The sequence below is a fragment of the Planococcus citri genome, chromosome 4 (genome assembly GCF_950023065.1).
Source record: "Planococcus citri chromosome 4, ihPlaCitr1.1, whole genome shotgun sequence".
Lineage (NCBI taxonomy): Eukaryota > Metazoa > Arthropoda > Insecta > Hemiptera > Pseudococcidae > Planococcus > Planococcus citri.
This window is the reverse complement of record NC_088680.1, coordinates 29,102,025-29,123,388: the sequence shown is the minus strand read 5'-3', so window position 1 is coordinate 29,123,388 and position 21,364 is coordinate 29,102,025. Positions and strand designations below refer to the sequence as shown.

At 34.9% G+C, this 21,364-nt stretch overlaps 1 protein-coding gene across 1 annotated transcript in view; it reads right to left on the bottom strand.

The window, feature by feature from the left end:
* Gfrl (Glial cell line-derived neurotrophic family receptor-like) overlaps positions 1-21,364 on the bottom strand; it is a 236,029-nt gene extending 214,665 nt beyond the window's left edge. Inside the window, exon 1 of the mRNA XM_065359936.1 lies at positions 20,925-21,364. Coding sequence (XP_065216008.1) covers positions 20,925-21,129 — 205 coding nt within the window. The 5' untranslated portion in view covers positions 21,130-21,364. The remainder of the gene's footprint in view (positions 1-20,924) is intronic.

Sequence of the window (21,364 nt, the reverse complement as noted above, 5' to 3'; positions counted from 1 at the left end):
TTACTTATTGAATGACCCTCATATATTCAGGATGTTCATTCTGTTCTTCAAAAACACTGTTGTCAAAATCTTGACCTGGGTTTTCAGCTCAATATTGATCAGGGAGTTCATTTAAGAAAGAGCCAACATTGTTCAGAGGACTGAGACAGGTTTTCTGTTGAAGAAGTAGGTAAGTTATTTAGAAAAATTTTGACCAGAAATGGAAAATTATATTTTCAAAAAAAAATTATCAACTTCAGTTTTCATCTCTTTTTTAACGTTTCCAATTCTGGAAACCTCCATAAGAGAACCAACACTGTTTGGAGAACCAAGAAAGTTTTTTTCTTGCGAAAGCGCTTATCTATTCTGAAGACTTCTGACATAGAAATTTGAAATTTTCAACAAAAAAAAGCACCGAATTTATTTTCTTTAATTTTTATTCATATTTTTGAACTTTTGTGCTTCGTGCAAGAGGAAACAACATAGCCTAGGGAACTAGGGAGGTTTTTGGTTGAAAACTAGATTACTCAGAAAAATCCTGACACAGAAATGAACCATTCTGGGTTAAATTTAATTTTCATTTTGCGCACAGAATTGGGGGGGGGCTCCCGGCACAATTTTGTTTGGACTTCGAGGAAAATCAAAAAATAGGGAATTACTTTCTCATAAAATCCAACAACTTCAAGGGATGGGAACTCAAAAACGTGAACCTTCAAAACACATAAAAACCACTCTCTAATGTACAGTTCATTAAATCGCAATCGATCATTAATGTGTACCTATACGATTTCAAAAGCAGAAAAAAAAACCGTGACTGCCATCATTTATGTAACACGTGCCATCTTTTGTTCGTGTATCATTTCCTTGTTCTACAAGCACTTATGTACGATACACGAGCATCCAAACATATACAGACACGATTCACGATGGCAATTAAAAACGATCAATTTTTTCGCAATTTTCTACACGCATTCGCCATTCTGGTACTTTAATTTCTTTTTGCAAATAGGTAACTATGATAAATGATACGAGACGTCGTGTTTTGCTCGGGTTTTATACACACGTACACGTACATATTCTTTATACGTACGTTCGCTTGTTTAGGCCGTCTTTTGTGTATTTCATTTGGCGTAATTTATCAAATGAAATAAAAAGTAGACGTGTTCGAATCAAACAATCTGCAACATTAGCGTTAAACGAAAGGCCAAACCGAGCGAGCATTTTTCTACACTGCGAACAGAACGTACGTATAGGTACGAGTATTCTTATCGAAAGCCTCAGATAAGCATGAAAAGGCATGCCATTTTCTCTTTGCGAAAACGCATTTACCCATCTATGAGCCCCCCTCTTCACCAGCTCAGCCATGGCCACGCTACGTCTCGGTCGTCGTCGATCTCGGCAAAGAGATAGAGGGAAAAACACGGGTACGTTCGAAGCTAAATTTAATTGCGACGTCGTTACGGTCCAAACAAATGAAAGAACTTGTTTTATGCTGAACAAATTGCATTACATTTTAAATACACTGCGTCCTCGTGTAATAGCTTTCTTTTTTCTTCTTTTTTTTTCTTCTTTGCAGCCCCTGCAGTCATAAAGGGGTATTTTTTTTTATAGAGCGCGCGTGCGATGGGGCGATGCCAGCCGATGGGCAAAACAAAAAAAAAGCGAGAGAGAAAGACTATAAGAGTATACAAGGGCAAAAGCAAAGGTACGTAAAGACAAATTGAATGTTAAACACAAATCGTCGTTAAAACGTACACGAATCATACCGATTACATACCTACTTATTTGAAAAGCTTAATTATTCGCGTTAATTCCGCTCTCTATTATCCGCTTTATGTATTGTTTTTGCCAAGCCGTTTCACGTTTCCGGTTTCCGACGTTTTTCGGGCACCAACCAACGCAGCAACGGTCGCGTATCTTCTTGGTTTTACCCTGCGCCCTACGTCATCGCCCTGTTTCGCCGAACAATGATGTTTTGTATGCCTGGTTCAACCCCCTCCGATGCCTTCTTCACCCACAGAATAAAATTGGTATAATTTTTAGACCGGTCAAAACGGCCAGGCAGCCATACGGTAGAGCTCTGCACCAAACCGTGGCTATCTCTTTTTCGTGTAATTATAAAATGAAATTTGCCAAGATAATTTTCCAGCTACCCTGTTACCTCCTTCGTCTCTTCGTCGTTGATCTGTAACTTCGGCCTTCGGGCCAAATACAAGAGCGTAAGCGGCGCTATATTTTTGGTATTCTCGTAGTGTTCGGTGCGTAAAAGAAGTTCGTAAAGCGCGATGTTACACATTTATTTTCGCTTAAAATAACTGGCAAAATAAATCCGTTGGGATAGATTTAGAATGATTTAGGTATCGTTTCGTATTATAAACGGTTATAGGGAAAAAATGCACGGTGCGTTTGTTATTTTCGTGCGTCTGTCTGTGTCTGTTCGTACAAAATATGTGTAGTATGCGCATAGCCAAGCCAAGCCGCATATCGTTTCGCAAAAAGATATCCGTTTGCTAGGTTTTTTTTCCCCTCATCCAAGTGATGTTTGCGCTCTATTCCTGTTTCTTGGTTGGGGTTTCCCTTCCCCGAGTGTAGCGTTTGTGTAAAACGATGTTGGCCGCGAATCTATTAACAAATCTGATTACAACATAAGTAGGTATAGTCGAGGAGCCCACATAAAGATCTATTGCATCCCCCCCCCCCGTCGATCCTACGGGAGAACTTTTTTCTTAAAAGGGGGAGTCCTAAAGAGCATTTCTAGCCCTTGTCCTCCAAAAAAAAGGTGGCCCTACATACAAAATGACGCAGGCATCGTAGCGAAATTTTTCTTCAAAAAAGTGACTTTAGTGACTTTCAGCAGTGAAAAAAGTGACCAAAAATTGACTTTTTCTTCAAAAAAGTGACCAAAAATTAATAAAAAAGTGACCATTTTTTTCGATTCCAGCATTCAGGGGGGCAAAAAATTGAAAAACATGAGTAAAAAACGTTTAATTAAAAATCATCGGAATTCAATTGAATCACAAACTGACATAAAAGTTATTTTATAACCAGGGTGTCTACCAAAATTTGATATTCGAAAATCGCGAATTTTCGCGACCTTTTTTCGCGACTTTTTTCCAGTACCACCCCCTCCCCCCCTTTTCTAACGAAAAAAATTGGGTTCCAATAAAGTTCGCACTTATTGGGGGATGGGAGGGGGTTGGACAACTTTCAATAGTTTCCATGTGACATAAATAGTCATCCAAATTTTCGAGCTTTTCTTTTTTTCTTTTCCATCTACTCAACTTTCTTCAGTTCTAAAATTTAAATTTCTTCGATTTTTCTTTTTCTAGTCATTTCAACCACTAATTTTTCTTATTAAGTTTACGTTTTAATTCACCTATGAGCTTTTTAGATGCAAGCCTGAATACAATACTTTTTAAGCGAGAAGTTCATTCATTCACTTTAAAACTTTAAAAGTTGAATGATATTTTTTCAGGAAGTTTGATGTTTAAAAAGAAAAGAAAACAAGCCCGAGCGAAGCGAGGGCAAAAGCTCTTGAAAATTTGAATTTTGAAAAGTAAAAAAACATGTTTTTCTTTCATCACGGGCCCTTTTTTTGTCAAACCCTCCAGAATGAGCGAGTCCGGGGTAGACTGTCCTCTTTTCCCCTCTCGATGGTCCTGCTCCTCCAGCAATCTAACAATAATTTCCAAAAAATTACAATAGGTATTTCTAAAAATACACAATATATGTACATAGCCTGTACGAACCGAGCCAACCGAGGGCAAAAGCACTGGAAAGACGAAAATTCATAATTTTCCAGACGTGAAAAAATAATTATCATTTTTGATGTGAGAAATCAATTTTTCTACCATCAAGACTCAATTTTTGGCCAAAGGAAATAAAATAATATGCCCGAGCGAAGCGAGGGCGAAAGCTTTCGAAATTTTGAATTTTTATGATTATTTAAAATGCTAATTTGGCAGTAGCACTAACATTGAATGATAATACAATTATTAGGTATCGATTTTTGTTTAATTTAAAAAAAAATCAAAATAGTAACTTTTTGGGAAGAAAAGTGACCAATAGTGACTTTTCGTGAAAATAGTGACCAAGTCACTAAAAAAGTGACCCGCTACGATGACTGAATGGCGGCTATTTTGATTGGCAGGTCAGCTGAAATGGTAGATTTGGCGTTTCAACATAGGAATTGCACGAAATTTTTTAAACTGTACAAGGGTAGATCGAAAGAGCAGGCAACAATTCATCACCTGTCAAAATTTCAAGTACTAAAGAGCCTTTTTTGATTTTTGGTGAATTTTTGAAAATCAAATTTAAGCCAAACAAAAATGAGGGGAAAAATCAAAATTTTACCAAATTGACATAGAAAGCTGAAATTTGGAATATACCCTATTTTCGACCCGCCAAATCTATTGAAAACTGTTTCAGACCGTTATCGAGTAATTCTGGAGCCTCTAGCAGATTTTTTTAAACTTGAAATTCCCACAAAATTTCATCAAATGGAGTTGGAAAGCTGAAATTCATTCTCCCCCTCCCCCTTTTCCGAGGGTCCACCCCACAACATGTTAAATTCGTGTATCTCCTAATCTACGGGTTGTACAAAAAAAATTATTGAACAAAAATTGTTCCTTAACATCAGATCTACAATTTTAGTTCATCAAAATTCGTTTTGGAGCAACTCTTCCCCCTCAAATTTTGTAAGTACCCCTCCAGAAAACATCAATATTACGTTTTTCACATTTTTAATGAAAAGTTTCAAAGTTAAAGAAAAATCTGTAATATCTAACAAAAATTGTTCAGAATTGAATTTATTTTCCAACGAATTATATTACGACCATTTTTCTATCCGCCCCCGCCGCTATGGTGGACCCACCTCCCCCAAGTTACAAATATTAGACAACAGGAGAAAGAATTCAACGCAAGTTGTTTCGGGTTGAAATGGGCATGGTAGGTGGGCACTATCGAGAGACTTACGCGTGGAAAGTTTCAGACCCCCAGACCCCCTCCCTTTTCAAGAAACCTCCCCTTTTCTGAAATTACAATAAAAATAATTTTCTCTGCCCCATGTGAACCGATTTTTTCAATTTTTTAGTAAGTATATTGTAGACATTCATAAGTGGTATCCTCACAATAATTTTCAACCCCTCCCCTCATATTTACCTCTCAAAATGGCGTTTTTATGCTTTTTAAAAAATAAAAATTGGTAGGGCCAATTTTTTAAACACAATTTTTGGGTGCATTTTTGACTCCTAAATATCATATTGTTCAGGAGGTTCGGTTCATATGAAAACGACGCTTTTTGAACAATTTTTATTCTTAGCAGAATTCTAAAATCCTCAATTTTTTGTTTGAATATCTGAATTTTGCTTCGAGGTGATCTGTGTGTGTCTATTCTCCAGAGGAAAATATGAATGAAATGAACGAAATTAATAATCAAGTAACTGAGAAGTTCCTGGTTTTTTTTTTTCAAATATGAATTATTGAATATCTATAAATGAGGTTACAATAACGAGGAAGAGGACATGAACAAAATTGGACTGACTTTTTGCCTTGAAAACATGTCAACATTTCCTATCAATTCGCTATGTCTATCAATATTATAATTGAAGTAATCGCTTGAAAAAAATTCTTTTCCGGTATTTTTCCACTGTTGATCTTCTCTTCTCATTCTTATCCCTTCATCGAAAATATACTATTGTTAAAAAGTCATCACTAAAGTAGGCATTTTCCAGCTAAAACCTATAATTTTCCCAAATGGAAAATTTTTCTTACTTTAATGAGAATATAACTAATCAACGAGTCTCTACCCTCATTTAATTTCACCTAGAGATTAAAGATCAGGAAGATTTGAGGTTACGAGATGAAAATGAAGCGGGTTTCGCGATCTACATAAACAAATACGTACAACAAGCGATACTTCCCTTTTTAATTAAACAAATCGGTTTGCCGGAAACGGACTACGTAGCAAGTTCATACTCATGAGAGAATCGAAGCAATAAAAAATAAAGTATCGGCGACGTGACTCTCTCCCTCTCCTTTCCCCACCTCGTGCTCGTTTCGGGGTGTTATTTATTGATTTGGTTATCCGTTGGGAAAATAAAAGATGAAATCGTTAAAGTGTGTAGCATAAGAAAGTGAATAGAACGTAAATCTTGTACACTGTTCAAAATCAACGAATGGTCTAAAGGTCCTTCTTTATAAAATTCTCCGCCTCAGCTCGTCGTAATTTGCATATACGAGCGCGCACCTCCTTACAATGCTATAGCTATGTGTAGGTAAGGATGAGAGTTGAAGTTTTGTACTTACCCGCTTACAGTACGAGTAGTATACCGAGTAAAGTTGCTTTTTCATATTCGTAATGACGATGATCTAGAACGCGAAACTTTTGCAAGATTACTTGGTTTATTTATGAATCTAAATTGATGTATACGTTTTCTGCTCTCTCGGTTTGTTTGTGTATTAGAATTGCGCGTTCTCGTCACAACGACGAGGTTGTCGGCTCTGCCTTATGCCTACCGAGCCGACTAAGAGGCGGAAAAGAGAAAAAATTCTTAGGTAAATAACTTACCTACTTACTCGCTACGTTACGAGAAAAGTCTACTCGAAGGTAGAAAATTTTTCGATTACATTACTTCGACGTTTCAAACCGAGTGTATCGGATCGGTTAAGGTGTACTACGTTGAAATTTCACCCTAAGAGACATACACAGCGAGAATGGCAGCAAATAGGTGGGAGGGGGGATACCGAGAATTGCAGGTATAGAAAAAACGATAGAAGCACTAAGGCGACATGAAAGCTTATACCCTGGTCTACCATACCTACATTTGTAAGATGGACAGAAAGTACTAAATGGGTTTTTCGAGTGATAATAACGTTGACAGGGCGATATTTTAGTTCGAAAATACCTACTAAACGTATAATTTTTAATCGACCAAACAATCGCATGTTCTAGTTTTTTTTCTTTTCTTTTTTTTTTATTATTATTATACTTCGTGCTCTACTTATTAAGGACTTTCTTTAACGCATTGGAAACGTGCCGTGGAAATTTCAAAAACCTAAAGGTAACCGAGGATATACTTAAAGAGATAACGTTGCCGTTGGTTGCTTTGTCGTCCTGCACCTCGTCGCGACTATCACCGTTACAAAATCCACTTAACTAATTAATTGTTGGCTGCGTTCGGGTTACGTTATATGCGGGATTTAGATCTGAAATCCGATACACGTCGTTCGAAGATCTTTATACTTTCTTTGTCTTTTTTCTTTCCTTTTTTTTCAGTCAACAAGAAACCGCATAAACGTATGTGTGTTATGCTAGGTATTTTGCGATGGTTTTTTATGTAAATAGGTGAAACTGAAATTGATAATAGTTCAGTTTTAAAATACCTATAAGTCGGTTTACTCGATTGAAATTTATGAGCTGCTGTGTTTGTGGTGTTATTTTGAATGGATTTTATAATACATATGTCGCTTAGGGTGTACCTTATTTTGAAAAGTTCGAATTTTGCAGCTCCCACCCCCCAAAAACATGGCCTCAGATGAGAAAATAATTCCCTATTTTTTATTTTTTTCCTCATCTGTAAAAAAAGTGGTGCCAGTAGCCCACTAAGTGAGAAAAAATCAAAAAAATCAAAAAAAAAAGTTCTATTCATAAAAATTTTTTGTTTCTGCGCCGGAATGTTTCTAAATAATCCCATTTTTAAGAAAAAAATTTCCCTGGCCCTTCAAACCATATTGTACCCCTAGTAAGGAGCCTCTCAAAGTTGAATAAATCACAAAAAATGATAATACATCAAAGTTATGGAAAATTTGATGAAAATATCTCATTTCCACATCAGAATTGTTCTACATAACCTCCTTTTCAAGAAAAAACCATTGTTGGACCCCCAAATGATTTTAGCTCTCTTGCATGGAGCCCCTCAAATTTGTGAAAAATGAAAAAATATTAAAAATTGATGTCTGTAGAAATTTTTTGACAATTTTTTATTTATGTGCAGAATCTTTCTGAATAAGCACTTTTTCAAGAAAAACATTCCCCCGGTCTCCCAAATCATGTTGGTTACCTATAAAGCCCCTCAATGTTGAAAAAAATCAACAAAAAAATTAAAAATTCATATCTATACAAATTTTTTGATAATGTATCATTTCTGACCAGAGTACTTTTAGATAACCACTTTTTCAAGAAAGCACCTTTTTGTCCTCCAAATGATGGTGGCCCTCTTTTATGAAACCTCCAAAATTGAAGAATATTGAGAAAGATGAAAATTGATGTCTATTGGTACTTGGTGAAAATGTTTCATCTCTGTGTAGAATGCTTCTAGATAATTCTTTTTTCCAGAAAAACCTTTTCTCAGTCCCCTCTACAATGCTCACCACCTACATAGATGATACAGATCCACAAAGTTGATTTTTTTTTTGGAATTGAGGTGAAGTCTCGTATGCAAAGATAGTTTCAAGTCATGGATATGTTTTTTTGCTTCAAACTTGAAAATGAAATCTCATTGATGGGCATTCTTGACGATTTTTTACCAAGTTTTCAAGTCTTACATTTTAAAATATGTATCAGAACGTCTATAAGTCTTCTGTGAAAATTTGACATAGGTAATTTTATTATAAAACGTCCGCTTCAATGTTTCTCAAAGTCAAAATTCAGAAATTCATCCTTTTTCTACAAGGTTTCAAAAGTCTGACGTAGGTAGATAGTGCTTTTCTGATGAAGATCGACCAAATCCAAGGATTAAAATATGGAAGAAAAAAATATAATAATATCCATCTTTTTTCATTTTCTGGGGAAGGAGACAAGTTCCGCCTTTTCATCGTGTAGACAGGTCATAAAATATTCAACAGTAAGTATTTCTAATGAAAATGGACCAAATCCAAGGATTATGATGTGGAAAAAAAATGTAAAAATGTCAATTTTTCTGATTTCTTTTATATTTTGAGATGGGGAGGGGAGAGAGGCGTGCTCCCTAGCACGACTCATTTTTACTAACGTGATTGAGAAATTTTTCTCGTGAAACCCGACAACAATTTAGGGCGTCATTAAATATTTTTTCACTAGTATTTGGGCTTTGGGCATAAATATGAGCTCTCCCCTCTAATCCACTGGTTAGTCTTGGGCGGAGATAGGTGGCTAAAATTGGTATATAGGTTGATTTTACGTAAGTAGGGACTTAACTGAGGTATTAGAACTAGAAAGTGTAGAGAGAAGATAGGTAGGAACTTAATCCCATTAGGTGGGAACTTAGGTTCCTGATGTACCTGTCCGGGGTATGCTCGGCTAATTAATACCCTACACCTTCCCTCATACAGATTGTGTGTATGTCACTATTCGTCCGACCAATAAACCAAAAGATGATGAATCACTTTTAACACTTTATTGAGCTTCACTTAATGAACATACATTTACACACGACTAATAGGTAATACCTAGAGCTATAAGTACACACGCGTCCGTGCAGTTCTGCTCAAAAGGCTGGTTGTCCTAACGTCCGTCCAGAGGAGCGATTACTCTAAGCGACCTGAGACAACTGCGAAGCGGACACGGCAGTCTGTTTCGGTCATCCGCATCTTACGGAACTAATCCGCTAGATGGCACTGCACCAGCAGTGTTACCGACGACCGAGGGCATATATTCCCTGCTATAACGAGTACCTTGGGTCCTCATCTACCCTCTACAAAAGTTCACAATTTTAAAAATTTTGCCTGATACTTCGATTTTTTCATACATGGGAAAATTGGGGGGCCACCGGCACGACTTTTTTTCACCTAGGGAGCTGAAATTTTCAGGGTATTATTTTCACACCTGAGGTCATGTTTTTGGGGAAAAAATCGAAAAAAGTTTTTCCACTATACAAATAAGGTACACCCTAATGTCACATTGTCGCTATTATGGAAGGATTTAGCGTAGAAGGGGGTGCAAAAAGAGAATTTTCTGAAAAAATTTGAGCGGAGTGTTTGAAACACGACTTGAATGGAATCATTTTTTCATCACTTATAGTTACTCGGAAACATTTTTCTATTCATTTTTGTTTCAAATTATCTACTTTTTGAACAATTTTTTTGTTTTTACATTTTTCAAACATTTTTTTCGACTATTCAATTCATTAAATTTCAAGACATATGAACTTTTCTACATATAGGCATCCCGAAAATATTGTTTCAATTGCTGTATATAATTTTTTGTCAATCAATTTACGTTTTTTTCTACATTATGTAGGTATTTTTAAAATATTTTTAACAGTTTTTCGAAAACTTTCATTTCATAAATTTCAAATACATCTCATTAAGATGGTTAAAATAATCTCATTTTTGAGCGTTCATTAATTTTTTCAACTTTTTGGAATTGAATATTTTGGTTAAAATTTCTTAAAATTCACCACTCATCACAATTTAAAATAGAAAATATTACCACACGCTTTTCCCATTATAATTTTAACCAATAGTCCTTCAAATAAGCTGCATTCATTTTGGCATCATTCGTGTTAATAAAATTGCATAACCAGTTTGCCGTAAATACGGCGCTACCAAGCCATTCCACATCGAACGATCCTTGCATCTTTTTTCGCAATTCCTTTTCAACATTCATTGCGTCACTCTCCAGATGAAAAAGAAAAACTTTCCGTACAAGTGACACCATTCGCAACTTGAACTGAGTCGTCTCTACGTCTACACATGAGTAAGTACATCCGTCAGAATATCTTCTTTCTAATGCTGTTCATTCAAATATTGTATCAATGACGAACAGATTGATACTAAAAAAGACATAACTAAAGCGACTTATTTGCCTCATTACATCTGCTCCCTTCCTACACAGACGATTTTTTCGTAAACCTACGGAATCTACGTCAGTTAAACTGTCACTCGACTTTTTCTTACGCATATTTACGGAAAAAAACACATTTCTACAACCTATAAAATAAGCAGACAGCATCGTATAGTATTCATTCATAACTACTTTTGTAATCAGACAGTCGTGCATTATCTTTTGAATTTTTAAAGATTCCTCTTCGAGTTACTATTTGTCGCGATAAGAATTAATTTTACGTAATACACACTCGTAATCTCATCATTACACCTCTGTCGCTAGATGCAAAATGTACGTCATTATGAGCGACCTAATGCCGGGTCAAACACGTACATAATAGCCGTATTATGTACGTGGTGTTATGTGGCAACACCGCGAAACTCCTCATTACGTACGCGTTTCGTTTGGACATAATTTAACAAATTTAACCGGTGAAGTTTGGTCACTCATAGACGCACATTTTTTGCATCTAAACAACAGAAGTGTAAAATGGTGAGGTTACGAGTGTTTATTATGTAAAGCACCTTACATTACGCGATTAATAAAGTGTGTGATTATGAACTCGAGCAAAGTTACAGCGCTCGTCTTCGACTCGCGCAGTAACTTTGCACTCATTCATAATCACCCACATTATTAATCTAGTAATGTAATGTACTATTACATCTCAAATCGTTTTAACTTCGGTGCATTGAACATAATCAACAACTAGTAAACAAGGTAAGATTACAACAAAAACTCAATTTAATGATTTTATTTTTAAGCGTTTTTCCACCATTTTTGAATAAATTCTCTGTTTGCATTTCGAATCTGATAATGTTCAATAGTTGGACTCTTATTCTGAAGTTTCGCTTTTTTGCACCCCATTACCTACTTTAATTTTTCATATTTTTTTCTTGAATGTTTCCAATTTTGAGGGGCTAGGGAGTCTACATTGATTGGGAGATCGAGGAAAAAGTTTTCTTTAAAAAAAAGTTATTCAGAAAAATTCCAACAGAGAGAGAGATACAGACTTGTGAATTACGAATTTCAGTTTTCATTTGCGGACTACTCGTATTTTGCATTTTTGGTTACTGGGGTTTCAAGACATTCTCTTTCGGTTATTTGGGATCCTAAAAATCCAAAACAGAAAATGTGGAAAATGTTTATAAGTATAATATTGGCAAAATAGGTATTTATCCCTTATATCAGTGTGCAAATTTTCAGTCGGGACCCACTCCCCCTCCCCCACACACCAATCATCTGTATAGTTTCGTTCCTAGAAATTAAGCCTTGTTAGGTACCTACGTAAAATGATTTTGTACTAAAATTGAGAGATTTTCACGTCCCACTTTTTTGGTTCGATGAGATTTTGTAATTATTCATACTCACTCATATTTTATTTTTCTCTTTTACAGACAAGATAAAGAAATCACCTTCGAGTTTTCGTCTTTACTGGAACAAATTGCAGATTCGCAATCAAGAAGAACTGAAAAATTGAAAAATCGTCGTTATTAGACAATCGCCTAATTATACATTCTCAACATCATCGTCATGTCACCAAAAAAGATGAACCGGCTTCTCGTATTGTATGTGCCATTTGAACTTTTCAATCGTCGACATCATTCGTTCGCGGAATTCCTGATGAAATTTACCACCAAAGCCTATACCTATTATACACACATTGATCCGAAAGTGTTGAATACAATATTTAAACCTCATCTAATATGTATGGTAATCAACAAAACGGTTATAATCGTACGTAAAACAAATCCTCAGCTCAAGCGCATTAAATAAAACGTCTTATACATGAACATTTAGCGGCTGAATTTTGGTATAGGAAAATCATTTTCCCAGTCTATGCAATAGGCTGAGAGGTGTCAAGAAGCAAGAATTTTGACTAATCAATGGAATAATTTACCTACATGATTAGGTAGGTAGTATACAGCGGTTTGTTTTTGAAGTTGAGTTTTGTGATGCTCTCACTGCCGAAGAGTAATGAAAACCATTTACTTGGTTGTATGTATTTATGCTCAGATTAATCAGATTAGATTTAAGAATTTACAAAATATATTTTCACAATAAATTTAGAAATATTGGAATGAAAATCATTAATTATTATTCGTTGTCGTTGAAGCAGCAGTTGCCTCTTGCCATAAGAGACAGTATCAGTGCCGGTTTTACTCGTATGAGGGGGATTGTGGTGAGAATCCCCCCTCCCCAAGACCAGTTTTTGTAGGAAAAAATGTGATGGTAAAACGTGGTAATTTTCCAAGCATTTTTGCGCTATTGTTTCAACTGCAAAAAATGTCGATTGCAAACCTACGATGTCTATAGCTTGTTCTAAAACTAAAGAAGACAACTTAAAATTCTTCAAAATTTCATCTCTTTCCTTCACTTGGGCACATCACTTGAGGAGGTGGATAGCAAAACGCAATAACTCCATTTTTGGTTTTTTTGGGAAATTAGGAAAAATTGTCAGGAGGGGAAGGGTGGGGGGTCGAGTTCCGAAATTGGTGTCAAATGAAAGGGGAAGGTGCCACAAATGAAATTTCCACTCAATTTCAAAATTTCGGTCACCTGGGTAAGCACAGTGAGGAAAAGAAAAAAAAGTTATTGCGTTTTGAACGCAAAATTTTTTTTTGGTGTTTTTCAGCAAAAAAACGTACTTTTTATTTGAAAAAATTGAAAAATTATAGAAAAAAACTTATGTTTAATCGAGAATTTCCAATTACCAGGTGTCATGCCACAGAGGTGGATAACCTGTGTACACCAATCAGTGACGCCGAAGTGATCTGTGCCATTCGAGCAGCTAAAAATAAGAAAGCAGCAAGAGTAGATAATATGTACACTGAACAGATCAAGCATTTTGGCCCTAAAACGATAATGTGGATCCAAAAGATGTTCAACTCCTGTATCGAAAAGCTCAAAATACCTAGGTTATGGCGGCAGGCTCATGTAATTGCACTTCAAAAACCTGGAAAGGATGCAAACGATCCAAGGAGCTATAAAAAAAGCAAACGAGCTTAGGTGAAATAAGCTTTCAAAAATTCATGTTTTGAGAAGTGAAGAAAAACATTTTTTATGCAGGGAGGACTTTGCTTAATTTTGTCTGATTCAACCTTTGAACATTTCTCAAACTTGAACAATAAGTCTTCTTTACTCACCCTCAGAAATGAAAAATGTGTAAATCAGGCTGTAATAATCTAGTAATTAACCCCCCTCCCCTCCCAAAAAAAATCTAAAAAAGTCAACAAATGAGCCCGGCTTCTTTATGAAATCGTTTCAAACTTCTAGAAAAAGGAGAAATAAATCTGATAATTTGAAATCTGATTGAAAAAAGCAGGACTTTTTGACGAAAAGTGAAAAAAGCAGGACAACTGCAGGACTTGTAGGACCGTTAGACATCTTGTAGGTATTTCATCACCATAATCGTCAAGAAATTTGAGCACAATCCAGTTCAACAACCGTGGGGGAAAAAGTCGACGGATTTTGACCAAATTCAGAGACATTCATCTCGAGTTGAAAGTTACCCAGAAAAAATTTCAGCTGTGGAGGTGTCTCTGGAGGCGAAGTATGAGGTTTCAAAGAGAGGGCATTTTCGAAAAAATCATGGTTTTTTCGCTCTAGTTTCTGCTCAACCTATTTTAGGAAAAATGACTCCGTCCCAAATGGGAAGTACCTATTTGAAATTCTGCATCGATCTATGCTATTGCAATCAAAGTCCAAGACCAATAATTTTAGGGTTATACTGAATGGTTGAAAATTTGGGAATTGTTTATTTTTGGATAAATTCGTACCTATTTTGAACATTTCTTCTTCGTAAATGTTTCGCATTAATCATGGAAAAATATCAGAGGAAATAATTTCTGACACTGGGGCAATATTTTGGAACGCAGTGGTGCCATTTTTTTTGGTAATTATTACCAACTTCAAAAAATCGAAAAAATGTCACAAGTTTTTGGCTATTTTTTTTTAGTGGAGACACTAAAAATTTGAAATTTTTTGGCCACCATTTCAAAAATTGAAAAAAATCGAATAAGATCGTTTTTTCGATGGACGAGAGCCGATTTAAAAAATGAATCATCAGCAAAATTAAATTTACGTCCAGATTCTGATATTGAGATTTGATTAATAGGTCTATTTGAACACGAATGAAATGGAGTAGTTGAAGCCTGTCTTTTTTTCGAAAGTCTCATTCAAATTTTTTGAAAAAAAGAGTAAATTCTAACCCCACTTAGATGAGTTGTCGACTAACATGACACAAAATCAAAACTCACACTTCTTGAAAACATCTCCCACCCACACGCTTCTACAGGTTTATGTATACGTTCAACTACAAACCTCCTATACGTAAAACCCAACGTAATGGAAAATTTACCTACGCAATGAAAAAAGAAGCTTAGAAACCTCAGAAAAACAACTCTATACGTAAGTCTTGGCATACATCTTAGAAAAAGACACGGAACAGATATACGACAAAATGAAAAAGAAAAAAAAACGAAAGTACGAAACAAAAATTATTTAAAATTCAAACCGTCGCAACTCTAATTCTCTGGAGATAAAACGGAAATGCTACAAATTTGCCCGCAGCTAAGAAACCGACGAAGACGACATATTGAAAAAAGGAAGGGGAAAGTTCTAGGATATACAGAGACTTACCGGTAACATTTTATGTAAACGGTCGTTGTAATAGAAAAAAATGTTATTTTCAGGTACCTTTCAGTACTTCAATCAATTTTTTATTAGACTCTATGAACCTATTTATTTTTATATATAGTCTTTGTGTCTGCGCCGTATACTACCTACATAGACACATAAACGTACGAATTGAAGTATTTATTTATTTTTTCTTTATGGTTCTGTAAATACATACATGCAAGTATAGGTAAATTTGATGCTGCCACCTACGTCTTGTTTATTTACCATCGATGGCGTCGATGTCAAATTTTCGCCCCTACTCTTTACCATCCTAGCCTTGAAATACTCGTAAACAGAACTGAGGGTTTATTCTTCAATTTCACGAAATCGACAGTACAGATTTCAAATCAAAAGCTCGTTAATTAGATACTCTCAATTCGATACATACGTACTCTCTTTCCTTAATTTATTCGTATAAAGATGATTATTGCGAATTAATTTACCGAGCTATTAACTCGTAAACGATATAACTCGTTCAAGTTGTCATTTCGCAGCTATAATTACTTTAAATGAAAACCCACACGTGATGCATTTACGAGTAAATTCATACTGGCGTAGGTACTTTAAATATTAACGACGAGAAGTTGTAGAAGTTGATTTAAGCACACTATTCCTTTCTCAATTGCAACTTCACGACCAAGTACGAGAAATAGACAGGTGAACGTGTAAACCAACAACACTCGAATGAAAATTGACAAGTTTATTCGACACTTATGCTGCAGTAGGTAGGTAAGGTATGAAATTGACTCGACTAAAAAAAAAGGAAACCTTCTAGCAAGGGCGTGAATTCCAAAGTACATGGGAGATGAGGAAAGGAAACACGTATAAACTGCATTAACATACCGCACACCAAAGAGAAGACAATGAAGTAATGAAAATATTCTCGCAAAGCGTATATCGAAAACGGTGACGACGAATTCAAAGAAGTTGAACAAGTTGCCTAATTAAATGCCTGTTGACGAATATTTGCGGCGAACAAATTAGGCAACTTATATTCAACATCTGAAGAAAATTTCCGCGTCAAACGATTCTGGCAGAAAATTACAAGGACTCGAGTTCTAGGTCCCTATTTTCTATTCGCTTCTTAATTCGTACAACGCGTTACTTCAATGAAAAAAATATTATCGTCGAAATTGTACGTACTAGGTACGATTTTCCTTTCATCTTGAAAGGCATTTTTTCTTCGCGCGAAAAAAATTCTAACCGAAGGGCAATTTACCGACTTCTTCGCTCGCTCGGTTGATACTTTTATTTCGTATTCGAATTTACGTATTTTCGTGTTTTACTTGGGAAAAAATTTAAATTACGGGTATTTTTTTCAGCCAAACGACTAGAAACACTGTTCGGTATGACACTTTTCCTTCCAAAAAATTATTCCCAAAAATTTTCTCTACAGCTTAATACATACATCTTTGAGAAAGCTACATCGTAATTTTTTCTGTCAAGTATTACGTTTCGTGACAGTCTGTCTGACCTTCAACTTGTGTCAAATTTTGTCTGGGGTTTGTTATTATTTCATTTGCATTTCGATGTAATTCGTTTTTGATAGCTTTAGTATAGATAATTATTTCATTGTCTTAAAATTCAGTTCTAATTCTTCGTTTGAATTTTACGCAATTATTGACCTGTTTAATCCATTTATAATTTATTGAGCAAAAAACTAGAATAATATCACGTTATTGTAATAACTTCGAAAAAAAATACGATAGGATACGTAAATTCATACTATTTCAAATGCTCAATAATAACTCTCAAGATAATTTTTTTGTAGATTTTTTCCTGCTTCATAATTTTTAAAAATAAATTAATTTAATCAGTTTAGGTAAATGATTCTTTCGCCTTCTTCAACTCTAACTTATCAACTTGCGTCAGAAGGGTCTTATTATTCAAATTAATTGAAAATGTTGCCAGATTTCTAAAGGCATTATTTTAGCTCTTTTTGTGATTTCGCGTTAACGAGTACAAAACGCAACAAAAAGCCAAAAATGAGGCCAGGTCTTCAGATTTCGCTCAATATTTTCACGAGATGCTATCCGTGGTGTATTAAAATAATCACCGAAATTTTAGTCTTGATCCTCCAAGAGTTGAAAAAAGAGTTTCGAAATTTCCACTCATTTTATGATTTCTTGCAAAACCACAAAACTTTTAGAAAGCTCAAATTTCGAGACTCTTGAACTTGAGCTGAACCGGTTAACATTTCGAAACAGCAATTGAAATTTTGAGAGCTCGAAATTAAATTTTTATAATGAAAGCTAGATTTTTCTTGATAAGTATAAAAGTTGACAGCCACCAGTCAAACATTTCAAGAAATTGAAGAGAGTACTCCTCCTGACTTTTATTTTCAACAAATCAGTTTTCAAAATGTGATTTCAACTCGACACTTCTAGGAGATACAAAACACGAGAGCTCCCACCCTTACTTCGATCAGTTTTTTTAAATAAATTCACTCGTTTTTTAGAGATCACCATTCTGACTCCTCCTCCCCCTCAACTTCCAACAAGTGCTAGACTTTATTCAAATATTTTTTTTAAAATAATAATTTAAATACAGTGAGTGGCTTTCCTTTTTCAAGTTTTCTTGAGTACTGAATTCAAATATCCTTTTATTTTTTGAGTCAAACTTGTAAATTTACCTGCAGAAAGCTCCAATTTGAAAAACTCTGATAATATTGTGTGGCCTGTGAATTAGGTATCCCAAAAGACCAAACTTGAGGTCACTGATTTCGAACCTTTACCAATTTTGTTGGTTAGTTTTTTTAAATTTGACACCTGAATGTCCCTGTAATGGTTCTTATTTCGAAATTTCGTTTTTTATGCTCACACTCCATAAAACTGATGGGTTTCATGAGAAAATAATTTCCTGTTTTCTGATCTTGTCTAAACCCCAACATAAGTGAAGCAGGGAGCTCCCCAAAATTTAAAAAAAAAAAAATGAAAATAATAATTATACTGAAATAATTCGTTTATTCTCGCAATAGAACCCTTCCTTCAAAAGAAATTCGATTCCTAAGCAGTGTTGGTCCCTTTGTATTGAGCTCCCTTCCCCTCTAAAAAAAGAAATTTCCCAAAATTAACCTCCTTCACAAGAAAAAAAAACTTCCCCCGGTCCCCTAAGGTAATATCGGTCCTCCTACGTAGAGCCTTAAAAATCACGAAAATAAAACAAAAATCAAATAGAATTCTATTTAAAAAATTTGAATTTCTGCGTCAGACAAAAGTAAAATGTATTTTTAAAAAACAGAATTTATCTGAAAATGTTTCTTGTCTACTTCAACAAAATCTGAAAAAATTCCCTTTATTTCATTTTTTGATTTTTTGAAGCTCGTGAGGGCTCCACACAAAAAGGTCAAAATTATACAAGATACCATAGTAATTTTTTTTGAAAAAAAAATTATTTAGCCCCATAACAGCACTTTTAACATAGAATTGAAAGGTTGTTTTAAAAAGTTGCTATTTCATGGAGTTATATATAGAGGAATTCTGGCGCAGACATTTGATATTTTTTGAAAAATTTCAAATTGTTCATTGACTTCATTTTTTTTTTCTTACTTATTTCATTATATTTTTTTTTTTTTTTGTAACTTCAGAAGTGAGATGAAAACCGATTTTCAGTAGATGGAGTGAAATTTTCAGAGAATTTTTGTTTATAATAAAAACCATTAACTTGAAAACATTACAGGAAAAAAAATAAATTTCAGAAAAAATGAATAAATGAATAAAAATTTACAAGTACAAATTAGGACTATTACAGTACCTCCTCCTCAATCAAATTTAAAGTGAAAAATCACTTTTCATTTTTTCTGAGAGTGTAATATTTTTAGACAGAAGGAGCTGATTTTACCATAAAATTCATCTATATCATCACCATTTTTGCAAAGCAATTTCAGAAATTCGCCAAACAAGTGAAACTTGATTTGAGCATTGAAAATTTGGTTTCGTTTTGGAGATGTAAGATCAGGGTGTCTAACAAAATCTGAAAGCTAAAAAGAAGGACCTTGGAAGGACATTTTAAAAATTAAAAATGAAATGTACTCGTACTGATACCCACCCCCCTTCTTCCCAATTCATTTTTAGAAGATTTCTAACAAAAAAAAGGGTAAAATAAATTTATAATTTTTAAAAGAAACCAAAAAATAATCAAGAAAATGCATCAAACAATGGAAATAATCAATTTTGGTTTTTATTTTAACAAAGCCAAAATATTTGATTTTTTGCTATTTAATTATTTTGACGTTAAAAAAAAAATTCTGCAAAATTGAGTTTTCATTTTTCACTTGATTTTGATTAAATGACAGAATTATTTGAAAATTCGGGAAAGAGAAGGATTTTTTCCTGATTTTTTTTTTTGAAAAGAAAGACCCATAAGCAAAAAGACAAATTTTTTTGAACTTTCTGGATTGGAAGGACTGATAGACACCCTGAAGATCTGAAAACCTCACATCTCAAGAGTAATTTTTTGGACAAATTTGAAAGGGTATTCCCAGGTAATATAGGTGAAATGGCCCTGTTCCCAGATTTGGAAAATCATGATGGATTATTGTTGGATACCTCCAATAAAAATTTTCGAGCGGAATTTCCGCCCCTCAACCCCCCCCCCTCTTTGGTCAGTATAACCAAAAAACGCGTTTTTTGCGAGAGAAATTTTGTATCCATGAGTAGAGGGGATAAAATTCTGGTACCACGCGGAATGTGTAGGGGAAGTCTGGGCCTTTCAACACAATTTTTTTCAAAAATTTTTATCGTAGTGGTGGGGGTAAAATTGACAAAAGAAAACTTTGAAGCGCCACAGCTCCTGAATGAAGGGTGCTCCACACAAACTGTTTTCGCCAAAATGTGTCTTTTTACAAGTACTTTCATCCTACTAATCCATAAAATTAAAGAAAATCTTAAAATAATCTAACCGGTAAGAAGTTTTGGAAATGATAGAGTTGGTGGCCGATATTCGATGAGAAAAGCTGGGTTTCAAGAAGTAGGCGAGCAGAAACCCCATTGACTATTTTTAAAAACCTACTCGTCGTAAAAAAAATCACTCCTTGGAAGTGCAAATTTTGAGAAAAAGTGAGTAGACAGCTAAATACGTATTCAAACACGATGTCACACGTATTAATATGTTTATTTCCACTTTCGGGTTCAGGATCTTGAAATAATATCAGATCAGGACAATTTAATGCAGAATCAAACAAAAATTGAACGACGAGTCGTCGATTTTTTTTCTAGTATTTTGAAAGTAAAAATTCAAAAAAATAAAATATTTTCAGTAAATCTGATCTAAATGATTGATTAGTGATCACAGAAAAATTCTAAAAAGAACGATTTTTTATTCCATCGATCATATCCAAATTACCCAAACTATCCCACAACCAAACCGTTCATCAGACATGGAATAATCGCACGATCTCTATCGATCAAATCACCTCTTTCCTCATTGTCAACTCAAGTTGAAAAATATATAACTTTCGACTCACCTGGCTGCACCATTTCCGTAGGAGTAAAATAATCCAAGGCGATATCCGTCGACGAGAACGAAGGAGTAGGTGACATCGGTTCGCAGCATTCTCGACGGGATCCTTCGCTAGCCAAAGCCGCATCATTCGTGATCACCAGTACAAAAATAAATTTCCACAAGAATTTCCGAGCTACGCGATCGCGTCGTTCTGCACAAAAGTACATAGTTGTATTAATTACTCATCGATACGGGCATCAAAGTAAACTACACGAGGGTAAATAACAATACAATAAAATACGCGAAAAGGAAAAAGCACGTGCTCGTAAACGTAATTATTAGCCATTCGGCGACGATAACGGGTAAAAGGTTGTCGACGTAACCGCACAACTGATATGCACTGTCACTACGTTGAATTAGCGACCATAACAACTGGCCTGCTTTACTCTCTTACGCGACTGA